The 12,614-nt window shown below is 41.5% G+C and overlaps 1 protein-coding gene across 1 annotated transcript in view; it reads right to left on the bottom strand.

The window, feature by feature from the left end:
• Window positions 1–12,614, bottom strand: part of PRKAA2 (protein kinase AMP-activated catalytic subunit alpha 2) — a 343,505-nt gene that overhangs the window by 207,872 nt on the left and 123,019 nt on the right. The window contains exons 3-5 of the mRNA XM_085602513.1: window positions 11,898–11,991; window positions 6,485–6,629; window positions 1,252–1,339 (exon numbers count right to left, since the gene is read on the bottom strand). Of these exons, the coding sequence (XP_085458639.1) occupies window positions 1,252–1,339; window positions 6,485–6,629; window positions 11,898–11,991 (327 nt within the window). The remainder of the gene's footprint in view (window positions 1–1,251; window positions 1,340–6,484; window positions 6,630–11,897; window positions 11,992–12,614) is intronic.

Raw genomic sequence — 12,614 nt, forward strand, 5'->3', positions numbered from 1 at the left:
AAAGTTTTCTAACCATTGCCATGACATTTAATGACTATATGAACAAACAAGTCTGTTTCCACTTTCTGGAATTTACTGTTTGAATGGTAGTTGAAGGAGAACTTTAATATCCATTAATGTAAAGAGAATCTCAGGAACTTTTGAACAAAAAAAGGACTTATGTGTAAGTACGTTCATGTCACAGCTATGCTAACAGTATTTCATTTACCCACTATCTACCCAAGATACGGTGAAAATCTTATACTTTAAGCTTTTGTGTGTTGCCACTCAATCTCTTTTGAATGGAAAGGACTGTCTTTTTATGCATTACTATAAATTGATATTGTCACTTTATATGTTCTTGTCCTGCATTTAGTTTACAAGATAAAATTCCTCACTCACCTCGTTCTTTACCTATGGCTATTCATACAACCTTAGACTGTTTAAAGTTGTTCGCTATAGATTCTTATCTTATGTTATGTGGTAAAAACTATTTTACCTACAGCTGCGGTGCTGTGGCCAACTTGCTTTTCAAATATTGTAAAATAGGGCCTGTGCGGTCAAACATTAGTGATTGATATGAACTGTTTGTTACTTTCATTCATGATATCATTGCAATGGTTTCCACTAACTGAGAAACTTATTTTGCCTCGCAGAGTTATTATCATTACCATCTTGTAGCCACTATAACATCTAAGAGGCCCCTGTGAATCTAGTTCTGGCAGGGATTGCTGTGCATCCTTAATTCTGAAAGCATACCCCACACCACTAAAAGGACATTTAGGAATTTCTATCCTGTATTATTCTGACTGACTGGCTATTTGGAGATTCCTTCTCATATACCTTTCTCTGCCAACCGTGCCCCCTTGCATATGCTTGAAAAATGACCCCGAGCAAAATCAGGATCCTGAGATCCTAGGCACCCAATATGTTCGCTTATGTAGAGGAATCCTTTGAAACATTCCAAAACGCCATATCAACAGTCTGCAATGGGGAAATCTGGTGGTACAAAGAATTTAGTCAAAACTTATACCGTTTTTATACAGTTTGCATTAAATGTGGATAATAACCTGACCAGAGAAATCCTGATGTTGGCCCTCTGCTATCATGTAATGCTTGCGCTGTGCTCCAAACAAAAGAAATGTCCCTGAAATTAGGTCTCGCACACTTATAATACTTATTTGAAAGTATGTTGTAGATTCTTCTTACTAACAAATTGATAAAACGTCAAGGGTAAAATTTGCAAGCAAGTTTTATTGATTGGTAACCTACCTTCCAGAAATAACTTCTGGAGCTGCATAGTTTGGTGAACCACAACTGGTTCGAAGAAATTCTCCATCTGACATCATATTCGAAAGACCTGCAAATAAGACAAGATACTATCACATCTCAATGGTAAATGTGGATTAACTTTCAGGGGGGCACTTTGAAAAACCCCATCACTGTCAGTTGGTGAACCAGGTAACTAGGGTATATTATTTACATCATTCCCAGAGTTGACCTTCAGATTAATGACTAGGACGCTGTGGTACATCGGTCATCTGGTAGAGTAAGAACCGGGACGCATTTTTAGAATTATGTAGTTTTGTGTTCACAATTATTTCAGATAAAGGCTGATTGGAAAATTTGGGTAAGTTTATTATTGAAGCTGTTGCTTGCGCAAAATAGACGCCCTATCTTAGAGAGGGCGAACAAGCAACTAATTACAGCACAGTGTGTCAGAACAGGGCACCATTACAAAAACGTGAATCAGATGGTTTAAAGTGATGAATGCATACTGTGTGCTGAAACCAGTTGAAGGGTATTTAAAACACTAGGATCTCTGCGTATGATGCCTTGCTTGAATAGGCAAATCAATATCGTTTTGGAGACACACAATGCATTATAGGTTTCTTGCTAAAATGTCTTTATATGAAGAAGTGACAATGTGTTGCTAAAAAGTCTTATATAAGATCATGACAGGATTATGACAGTGTTTGTACAGTTCGGGGTTCTTGATTCAAAGAAGGGAGTGTCAGAGAAGAAGCTGAATGAAAAATGCAATAATTGTTCTTGAATGAGAGAATTAGCACAGTGAGGAGAACATTTAGAGCCTTTAATCAACATTATTTGACATGCCTGGTGCAGTTAGCACACATGATTAAACATTTCTTCTGAAGACCCCAGGAGCATGCGCATTTACGGTTGCCAAGAATAACACACTCAAAACGGAGGACTCTTATGTGTCAAGCCAGACTCGTATGGGGGCTACGGCGGCCCTATTATGATGAGGGTGGTCGGACCGCCATTGCCTCACCACAGTCGCTAGGGTACTGCCGTTTCCTAGCAGTGTTGCGGCGTTAGAAAGCAGGGCCGCATATCATATTATGAGTTTCCTCTCCACCGGGGGTGTCATGGAGATTCCTACTCTATGAACACCATGGTGCAGAGGAAACAAAGGGGTCTCTTCAGGCCCCCCGTGCCTCCTCCATATAGGGAAGATTGCAGAGGGGCACAACATGTACCCCCTGTGTGCATGCACCCCACTTCCTGCATGGCATGTACTTTTCAGTTCATGCCGTGTAAGAACTGTTTTTGGCGTTCCCCTTGCGGTGCCAATTACCTGAGGGAGTGCCGTGGGAACACCAAAAAACAGCCCGCCAGGCAGGAGGAAACTCCTAATCTGGCAAACGGTCTGTCTACAGCTTTTGAGGGGCAGCGGCAGGGCAGACCCGGCGCCACACCGCCAAAGTCGTGATCAGGCCCTTGAAGACTGTGTTGTGAGTCAGACTCGACCCTGAGGCACATCATCACAACTGGTGGTTAAAACTTTCTTATGTCATCGGCAGAGTTATTGCCTCTGCTCCAGATGTATCTTCCATAAAGTAGTTGTCTTTGGTAAGTGTTAACATAAAATTAAGATGTTAACACCATAGAGATGCTGTCTCCAACACCCCACACTTGGAGGAAACATCTGCTCCACACTCTTGGAGAGATCCATTGGTGCAGATGTCAGCATGAAGGGAAACATTGTGGCATGATTATGATCCGTTCTGACAATTTAATGAGGGTACTCCCTTTCACATAGGAGAATGCAAGATAGGTATGCTGGGGATGTAATTTACCATGAAATGTCCCTGGAAAACAAATGAGGATAGTACATTTAATGAGACTATATTGATTTCTTGCTTGGGTAGCATATCCAGGGGAAGTTGGATGCATTGCACACCGTGACCCGGGACCACAATGTGGACCAATCACAACATTTTGGCTATGTCTTTCCTGCATAAAAAAAGACGGTCATTCGGTTCCTTCCACTGGCTTAGCTTCTCAATGTTTGCTGTCCAGGACCTTTGTAACTGGGGAACTCTATCTTTGACTCTTTCTTTGCTTCAGTGGCCACACTGAAAAGAGGGCTGCGTAAATGTTCTCTCTGACTTCGTTGTAGTTAATGTTGTCATGGGATCTTCATTGCAAAGGTTGATTATAGTCCCTGGTGGGGTTACGTTTGTCAATAAAAAAGGGACTAATGGTATTGCAATTTTCAAGGCATTGTCAAATAGGAGAGGGTTTTAGGGTCGGTGCAATTGTGACCACAGACTTGACCACGGTAGTTTTGCATAGATAGTAAACTGGTTTTGTGCTGGTCATTTTGCAGAGAGAGCAAAGATGTTACAGTATTGGGAAATCAGTGTATGATTTTGCACATATGCTATTGTTTTCTTTCTTAATATCTCTCTCCCACTCACTATCATTATAATGATGACTGGAAGGCCAGTGTCAGGCATGCTTGCTGTCCTTTCAGTTGATTTCATGTTGTATTATACATTTCATAAAGGAAATCCCATCAATTTTACAAAGACATCGACTGTTTAAATGGAGCAAACGTATTATGCATGGACGTTATTTAGAGGTTGCAAGGGGTCGCAGCTGCGACCCCTGGCTTGCCCTTTGCTACCCCTAGCACTAACTTTGCGACTCTTGGCCTCCGAGGTGGCAAATTCAGTGGCAGGAACACTGGGGCACTAATAGTGAATACAAAAAATATATTATTCACTAATAGTGTAAGAAAAATGGAGAACAATAAGCTTGAATATGCCGTTTTGTGGCTGCTGAGATAAGTAAAAAATGCTTTTAAATATATGTTGTGTGTGCGCTTGCGGATGAGAGTGTGTTTATGTGTGAGAGAGTATATATGTGGAAATGTGTGTGTGTATGTGTGTGCGTGTATGTGTGTGTGTGAGTGAAAGTGGAGGTCAAAGAACATGTGATGTCACTTCCTCTACCCCTGGCATTTCGGTGAATGTTGACGTGCATGTTTTTATGCCTCCATTTTTGAATTAGACATGTTAAAAGTAGAAACCTGTATTTGTGTCTTTCCTTTTTATTTTAACACAGCAATCATAAAGCCAATTCATTTTACCCATGTTTTCTCACACAGCACAAAAATAGTTTTATGATATGCACTAGACCAGAATGTGTTTGCTCCATTCCTTCCTATGCAAGGTGAAAAACGGTGCAAAAGAGGTCACTTCATTTATGCACCAATGCACATTTCATGCAATCTGGACCCAACTAAATTAGATTTTTCAGGACTCTGTTTTATTGATAAATACTAGAGGCAGAAATACATGAATTCAAATTCCAATTGTTTTTGTTTAGTAATGCAATGAGGCAGGGCCAGCTTTAGCATGGTGGTGCCTGGTGCATCAACTTTGATGGCGCACCTAATGACTTCCTTTTTCATGGATTCCCTCACTGCCACCCATCAGCTGTGCCCCTCTTCTCTCTATAGCCCCTCTCTCACATGCATTTCATTTGATTTATAGCACTACTTGTAGCAGTGGAGGGTGTCAGAGCACTTTACATCACAAACATATTATAGAGACAATGTATCATACATCTGTAAATCCGTGTGCAGGAAATGTTACATAAGACAAAGAGGACTACAAGGCGAAGGAGTCACCTCTTATCCATACTGGTAGGCAGTATATTTTAAGAGTACTTGGTCTATAGAAGCACAAACTCAGGATTGAAAATGTACTACAATGGTTGGGATTGGCTTTACTAACAAGAATATCTTTCTATCCAAATTCACCGTTGTTACCAACATTAGGATAATGAAAGACTGGGGGGGAACATAATGTTCCAACCTGCAATGTAGTTTGCATACAGCTCTTGAACTGCAAGTAACAAAAGGATCTCTGTGACAGAAGAAATTCCCACTGAGATATCAACCTAAAATACAGCTCTGTGATTTGCAAGGTAGAGGTTCACGGCAGCAGGCATATTAACCCTCTGTGCTACTTTATGATGAGTCAAAACTGCCCTTATCCAAAACTCCAATCTCTCTCCACCAGGTACATTAATCACCAGAATTATCTTGACAAATAATTGTTGTCTGAAAATTGATGGGCACACAAGGAACTCTGCCGCAGGTGCTTTGAAACCCATAAGATATTTCAAAATACAGCCTCCCTCCAAGCTGTGAGGTGGCACCAGTCGCACTCTCACCACCCTAAATTTCGAAAATGGATCTCTCCTGGGTCTAGGTAGAATGATTCACTGAAAAGTGAATCATGCGCGGTCCATCCATTTTACATCTGTGCCATGGGCGAAGGAGAACCAGTGGGCAGACTTCATTCAGATGCATCCAACTAAACTGAACAGGGCCTGTGTTAGGAGCATGTGGTACTGTCCATGGCACTGCCCATGAATTGATTGTGTTGGCCTGTGGTTCCGACAAGCAACATTAAAACACGCAGTTGCCCCCTCCTATATTTTGGCCATGTTCGTCCAATGAGGATCACTTGGAGTTTGTAAGTTTGTCCTGAAATTCTGATCTGCACACAGCCGATAAGAACATTGGGGCATATTATCAAGCCAGGCGATGAAATTATCGCCGCTTTAGCGGCAGAAAACTGCCGCTAAAACGGCGATAATGAGCTTGATAATATGCTCCATGGAATTCCAATTGAAACCCATGTTAGATGTGAAGGACGTCTAACATGGGCTTCAATTGGAATTCCATAGAGCTTATTATCAAGCCCATTATGGCCGTTTTAGCGGCAGTTTTCTGTCGCTAAAAGGCGATAATTTTATCGCCTGGCTTGTTAATATGCCCCATTATTTCGCGCCGAAGTTCCTCATCCAAGGCAATTACAATCAGACGTAATTATCAGGATGCAAAGGTACACAGGCAAGCCCACAAGGTTTCATAGATAACAATACATGTATGTGCGTCCTGGTACAGTGTGGCCTCTGTTAAGGAAGAATAAGCAATGCAAAAGATAGGAATCGGGTGTTCTCTTACCTCACAGTAATTCGAAAATTCCATGCATCGACATTTGTGCAAAAAAAATGCAGGTTATATTACATATCAAACGTTCTGTAATGCAGAGTAACAAGCATGGACATGACTAATGCAGGGTCCTGGAACGTGTCACTGGTGGCACACCCGGGTGACAGCCGATAGCGCGCTGCTTGGAGCGGGGTAGATTCCAGGCGTGCTTCGCGGGTCACATACCGAAATCAGCTATCTTGGCGTTCATGTGTGCGTCCAGCAGCACGTTCTCCGGTTTCAGGTCGCGGTGCACCACCATGTGCCGGTGACAGTAGTCCACGGCGGACAGGATCTGCTGGAAGAGACGGCGGGCCTCCGGCTCGTCGACCTGCAAGGAGAAGAGCAGCCAGTGGGTGGGGGCGGGGCTAAAGGAGCATTCACGGGGGTCAAGCACATATTGACAAAGTCTGCTGCGAACAGCAAACTAGCACGGAATCAGCGGCGCGAGGGGCGGCTGCCTGCTTGCCGTGGTCTGCGGCCTGCCCAGTTTCGAAGTTCCTTTGATGTTTGTGTTAGTTAAAGTTTCCATGTAACACCTCCTGCTTTGGAATGAAACAAATGAGAAACAACCCTGGGACTGACAAGTGAATATTGGGAAATGGAAAACGTGTCAATCACAGCAGGAGGTTTCACCTGACAAGCCATCTATGTTGATGGAATAATTCAATGTATGTATGACAGACATAGTTTATCGGAGTTTTCAGCTTCTGAACCTCAAATTTTCTCTCTGTTTTCTCTCAGTCACAGCAAAGGTCTTAGTTGATTTCACTAAACACACGATTCATGTGTGAGTAATACATCAGTGACATCAGAGAGAAACAAACATTGTCAAAGCCAATAGTGTTTGATTCTTGTATAGTGAAAACATCTCTCTCTCTTTCATTAAACTCTAACTCGCACAGTACATATGTGAAACACTAGTGCATAAACACATGGATGCGAATTGTACCGTTGGGGTAAACGTAAGCAGCAGAGTTGTTTTACACTACTGCAAAGGCAGATATATGTACATGAGTTAATTGAGCTGCTACGGAGATCTTTATGTTGTTCATAAATAACACTTTGTAATGCCAGAAGCAGGAAGTGTAACAGAAAAGGATGCAGAACAGATTGGACGTTGAATGAGAAAGCAGCTGTGGTGGAGAGTACAAGCCACTCAGAAGCACTGACAATTTTGCCAAAGTTATTTTCAGCCATGTGGTCGAGGGAGCAATAAAACAATGTCAAGGACTTGCAGAGAAAGTGATGCAATGAGAATAAAGTACCCTTCCCTTTCCCCACAATGTTTTATGGGTAATATGCGGAGTATGGTAATTTTCAACCATAGTGTAAAAGGTATCTTCATGCCCCTGCTCACAGATGCTCCCCAGTAATCGGTCAAAAGCACATTTTCTCCAGTCGTAGTTGGAGAAAACATCCATAATCTGGACCACGTTAAATTGACATTCTCGTAAATTGTGGATTAGTAATTACAAACTATATCAGATAATGGGCAAGTGGTGCCTGCCCACAACTTTATGTCAAAGAATATAGTGGAAGAACTAATTTCCAAGAGACTGCGGGGGATGGACACTTTAAGAGTTTGGTGATCACGAGAAACACAATTTGAGCCTTTCCTTGTGCATCGAGACTAATTAAGGATATCCCTAGAGTGTTTCCTTTCCCAGAATAATAAGATCACTGAACTGGCATTATACTTAGATCATCGCTTGAAGGTTTGAAAGATATTTAGGAAGAATGGGAAAGAATTACCCATTGAGAGGTAAGAAAGAGGAAATAAAATGAAGAACAGTGATGAACAGTCTCCTAGGCAGGTAGAAAGCATTACAGACCACCCCGAGGGACAGAGAATAAGACAGAGGAGGCAGCATTGTAAACAACATGGACTCTAAGTAAAGAAATATACAAAACTGCCATTAAAAAGTAGTCTAAATAAAAGGGAAGGACAGCACATGGAGTAATAAACAATAAGGAGAGGCAGCACATGGAGTAATAAACAACAAGGAGGGACAGCACATGGAGTAATAAACAATAAGGAGGGGCAGCACATTGAGTAATAAACAATAAGGAGGGGCAGCACATGGAGTAATAAACAATAAGGAAGGACAGCACATGGAGCAAATAAATGTTCTAATATTGCATGAAACTATCAGCACAAAAGATTCTTCTTTGAAGTACAACTTACATTTTATGGATCCTTACTGGAGATATTTGCATTAGTGAAATTTTGAATTACATATGTTCCTACTGGCAAACATCTGATAAATTCTGAACTGCACATTTCGAGGAGTTAATTTTCACCCACATAAGTGATTAATATGTTGTTCACAACAGAAATGGAATAGGTAAACAAGTTGAAGTTACCCCTAAAATATCATGAGTGTACTGGTCTATGCAATCCAGATTTAGCATTCAAGATACCCTGCGTTGGGCTACTTAAGGATGACGGCGCTGCGTCCACGTAGTGGGCACGCTGGTGGCGAGCCAAAGGCGGTCCCATCTGTGCCCCTCCAGTAAGGACACACCAGTGTCAGGAGGCTCTGTTTATATCAGCAGTTGCTCGAGCTTCCATCTACGCTGAACCTCAGAAGTGTCCCCTCTAACAACGGAAACCTTATGTTGCTGAGTCACTGCGCCAGTCACCGTGGGAACTTAAAAGAGATATGACCTGCTATCAGCTTGCGGGGGAGGGTGTGCATGAAGGACTTTCAGAAGCTCTGCTTAATGCTCGGTCCATGCATAAACATCGGTAGGATGTTCAAAATCTGCTGTCTGACCATAAGTGGGATTTTCTATTTCTTTCTAAGACCTGGCTCCATGCAGTCACCAAACCTGACATTGCCAATACCTAAACAAAAGAGTGCAAAATACTGTCACTTTGCAGAGAGTTACAAAGTGGCATGGAGATGTCCTTTGTTTATAAGCATAACGTCGCACTGGATGAGGCGTAAATGTCTAGCAATTTTCGTCCCATCCATGCCTCCTTGGCTCATGCCAATCGTCTGCAGAGACCATATTAGCATTGCTCGTAAAGTACCACCAGAACACTATACTGACTTGCTCATGGATGTCATAAGAAAGGTCAACCAATGGCTCCCAAAGCGAATGATTGCTGGTGATTTCAACCTGCATGCCGTGGACGCTATTAGTGCACCTACAAACAACTTCTCCGTTGTGGTGGCTTCCCTTGGGCTCCTGCAGGAACCAAAAGCAGCCTCTTCTGTAGTAGGGCATATGCTGGGCAACATTTGTTCATTTGAAGTATGGGTAGAGTGGGGTGATCTTGTCCCTTTGGGACAGGATCAACCCTAAGAGAATTTACTGTCCAATCAAACAGCTGTCCACTATAAAAATCTCCAAACATCAAGGCAAAATGAAGACCAAAGCAAACACCAACTTAGTCCTTGCAAAACACCAATCAGCCTTAAGTCATCTTGAAAAGAATTTGGATATTGATTCTGCCTCACTCATGCTGGAGAGATGTGTTAAGAATGCCCTGAGTCTCAGGTGCCAGATTAAACTAATGGGAATAAAGAAATTTGCTTAACTAAGGGGTGGTTCACTGAGACCCATGGACCAGTTAGAAGAGGAAGCGCTGCAAGGAACATCAACTGCACCAGCAAACTAGTGAATGTCAAGGTCAGCCAGAGGATAAGAGGGCGTACTCATTTGGAACATTCACCATGAGTAAACACTTAAAATTAAAGTATGAGAAAAAGTACAGCAGGTAGCAGAGGGACATTGCTGGAGTAGAGGCACAGGGAGGGCCAACAGATTCAAGCATGCCAGAAGAGGTACATTCTGGTGACATCGTAAACCACAAGGCTGAGGATGCTAACATATATCCTCAGTCTAAGATGAGGCTGAGTTTTTACTTGTGCTGTCAGTTCCTGCTAGTACCATATGTAAGGAGGGAATTGCAAATAAAAAGCACTTCACAATGCATTTGTGTTCTCTTTTTTTATTGCATTCTTCAACTGATTTCTACCATTTTCCTCCTATATTTTTACACCCCACACTTAGAATTTTCTTATGAATACCTTTTGATGTCATGAGGAGTTTGAGGCCTTGGTAACCTCTGTATTACTAATATTTATCTCCAATCTAGACTTACAAGATTGGCTAAGAATTTTTTTTACCTTTGTGGTTCTTCCTCCTATAGGGTCCTTCTTAAGGAGACCTTTGTCATAGTTCACAAACACTAATCTGTGAAGGCTGGCACTCTGGCTACAGGGAAGAGTCATACTTTCCTCGGGCATTCAAGAAAGGAACTCAAAAGATAATCACAGCGTCCAGTCTTTTAATGACCAAATTCAGATTTTTGTGAAATTGTGAAAAAAGGTCATTTGTTAGGTCGAGCATTCGCGACCTCTTATATATACATTAGTATATACATATATGTGTATGTACTTTATACTTAAATGTGTATGTTCTTTGTGGGCTCTGGAGATCAGCCCTAGGACTTGTCTGCTTCTGCTTAGGGACTTTTTTCTCAGTTCAACTGCCTCTATTTAACTGTCTTGATAGAAAACGACCAGTAGAGGTCAGTAAAATACCAGAATTGCTTTCTGCCTGTTCAACTGCCTCTATTTAACTGTTTTGATGGAAAACGACCAGCAGAGGTCAGTAAAATACCAGAATTGCTTTCTGCTTGTTCAACTGCCTCTATTTAACTGTCTTGATAGAAAACGATCAGTAGAGGTCAGTAAAATACCAGAAATTGCTTTCTGCTGAGGGACCTTCTTTTTTTGATTTTTCTGGCAACTGCCTCTATTTAACTTTCTTGATAGAAAACGACCAGCAGAGGTCAGTAAAATACCAGAATCACTTTAGCATTCTCGGGATTCCAGTCCATAGAAATTATCTTCCACGTGCACCAGTAGACAATAATAATTTTTTCAATTCTTGTATTTTCATTGATATGACCACTGAAGGCCCAGATTTTCTATTAAAAACAGTGCTTTGGACTATACCATTTCACGCTGAAAGGCAATATTTTTCTCCATTTGTTCCCATACCCGGCGTGTCACGCACTTTGATGCTTACTTTCCCTCCACGTTAAAAAACAGTAGATGTTTCAGCACCCAGGCTAATGTGCTCCATAGCTAAATACATATAAGGTCCCAAAGGCGAGACCAATCGCATTGCAAATGCTTGTTCTGTCTAGGAATCAGCAGGTTATTATCCTCTTGTGGCCTCGGTCTCTGCTGTAGCAGTACAATGCAAAAAACTAACATTTTTTAACATGTAATATACTTTCCCACCAGTCTCTAAAAGCGTCAGATTTCTAAAGCGCTACATCTTCCTATATGGTAAGTAACAGATTGTGAATCATTAGTTAAACAGGAATGTTTGCCATCCTAAATGTGTCATTTAAACGTGATGGTGTAAAAGGAATGATCTTCTTACCAGAAGGTTATTGTTACAGTAAGAATACAGCCATATAAATTATGGCAAATATTTCTGATGTTATATTTTTCTTCTGCCATTCTGCATTTCTGATTGTTGTTACACTGAATATAACATTGAGAAAGAATGCTTTACTAAACCTTCACAATGCCAGAAGGTTTAATATTAAACCATGTGATTGACTTACCCGTCCGTTTTTGCAGATGTAGTCAAATAATTCACCACCAGGCACATATTCCATAACCATGAAAAAATCTGTAGGTGTGCTGATAACCTGGTACCTAAACAATAAATGTAAAGACAAAGGCTTTAAAGAGCAGTAAGCAAACAGAGGGTGTGTTTAAGGACATGGATATGTATTGCAGGAGTTCCTGGCTCTGCAGAAACAACTCCTCAAAGTGCCCATGTGCAGGCACTAATGATGCATCTGCACCACCTGGCCTGCTGGAATCCGCATAGCCCTAACAAACTCTATGAGATGCTTAGCACGGGGTCAACATTTGTGGCTTTCAAAGTTTGAAAGTGGTGGAAAACTCTTCTCAAATATCACAGACCATGTAAGTGCAAGTGAGCGAGCCCCACTTTCTCCCCAAGAAAATGTCTTGGAAAATGGTGCAATTTACTGCATAATATTCACACAAATGTCATAGCATCTTCCTTCATTTGTGTATTTGTTATTCTCGTTTTTCCATTATACATACTCCTGGCAGATTCTCGGGTGCACAGTATGACTGGGAATCTACTTAAAAGAGGCATACTGGATAAATCAGAAGTCATACAAACCTCAGAATTTAAGGCCATAGACCACAACGCTTGACAAAACGGTTGAGCTCATACAGCAATTAGGCTGTTAAAGTTAGAGAAATTACATGATTTGACAGTAGACAAGTTGCACTAACACATG

The sequence above is a fragment of the Triturus cristatus genome, chromosome 4_2 (genome assembly GCF_964204655.1).
Source record: "Triturus cristatus chromosome 4_2, aTriCri1.1, whole genome shotgun sequence".
Lineage (NCBI taxonomy): Eukaryota > Metazoa > Chordata > Amphibia > Caudata > Salamandridae > Triturus > Triturus cristatus.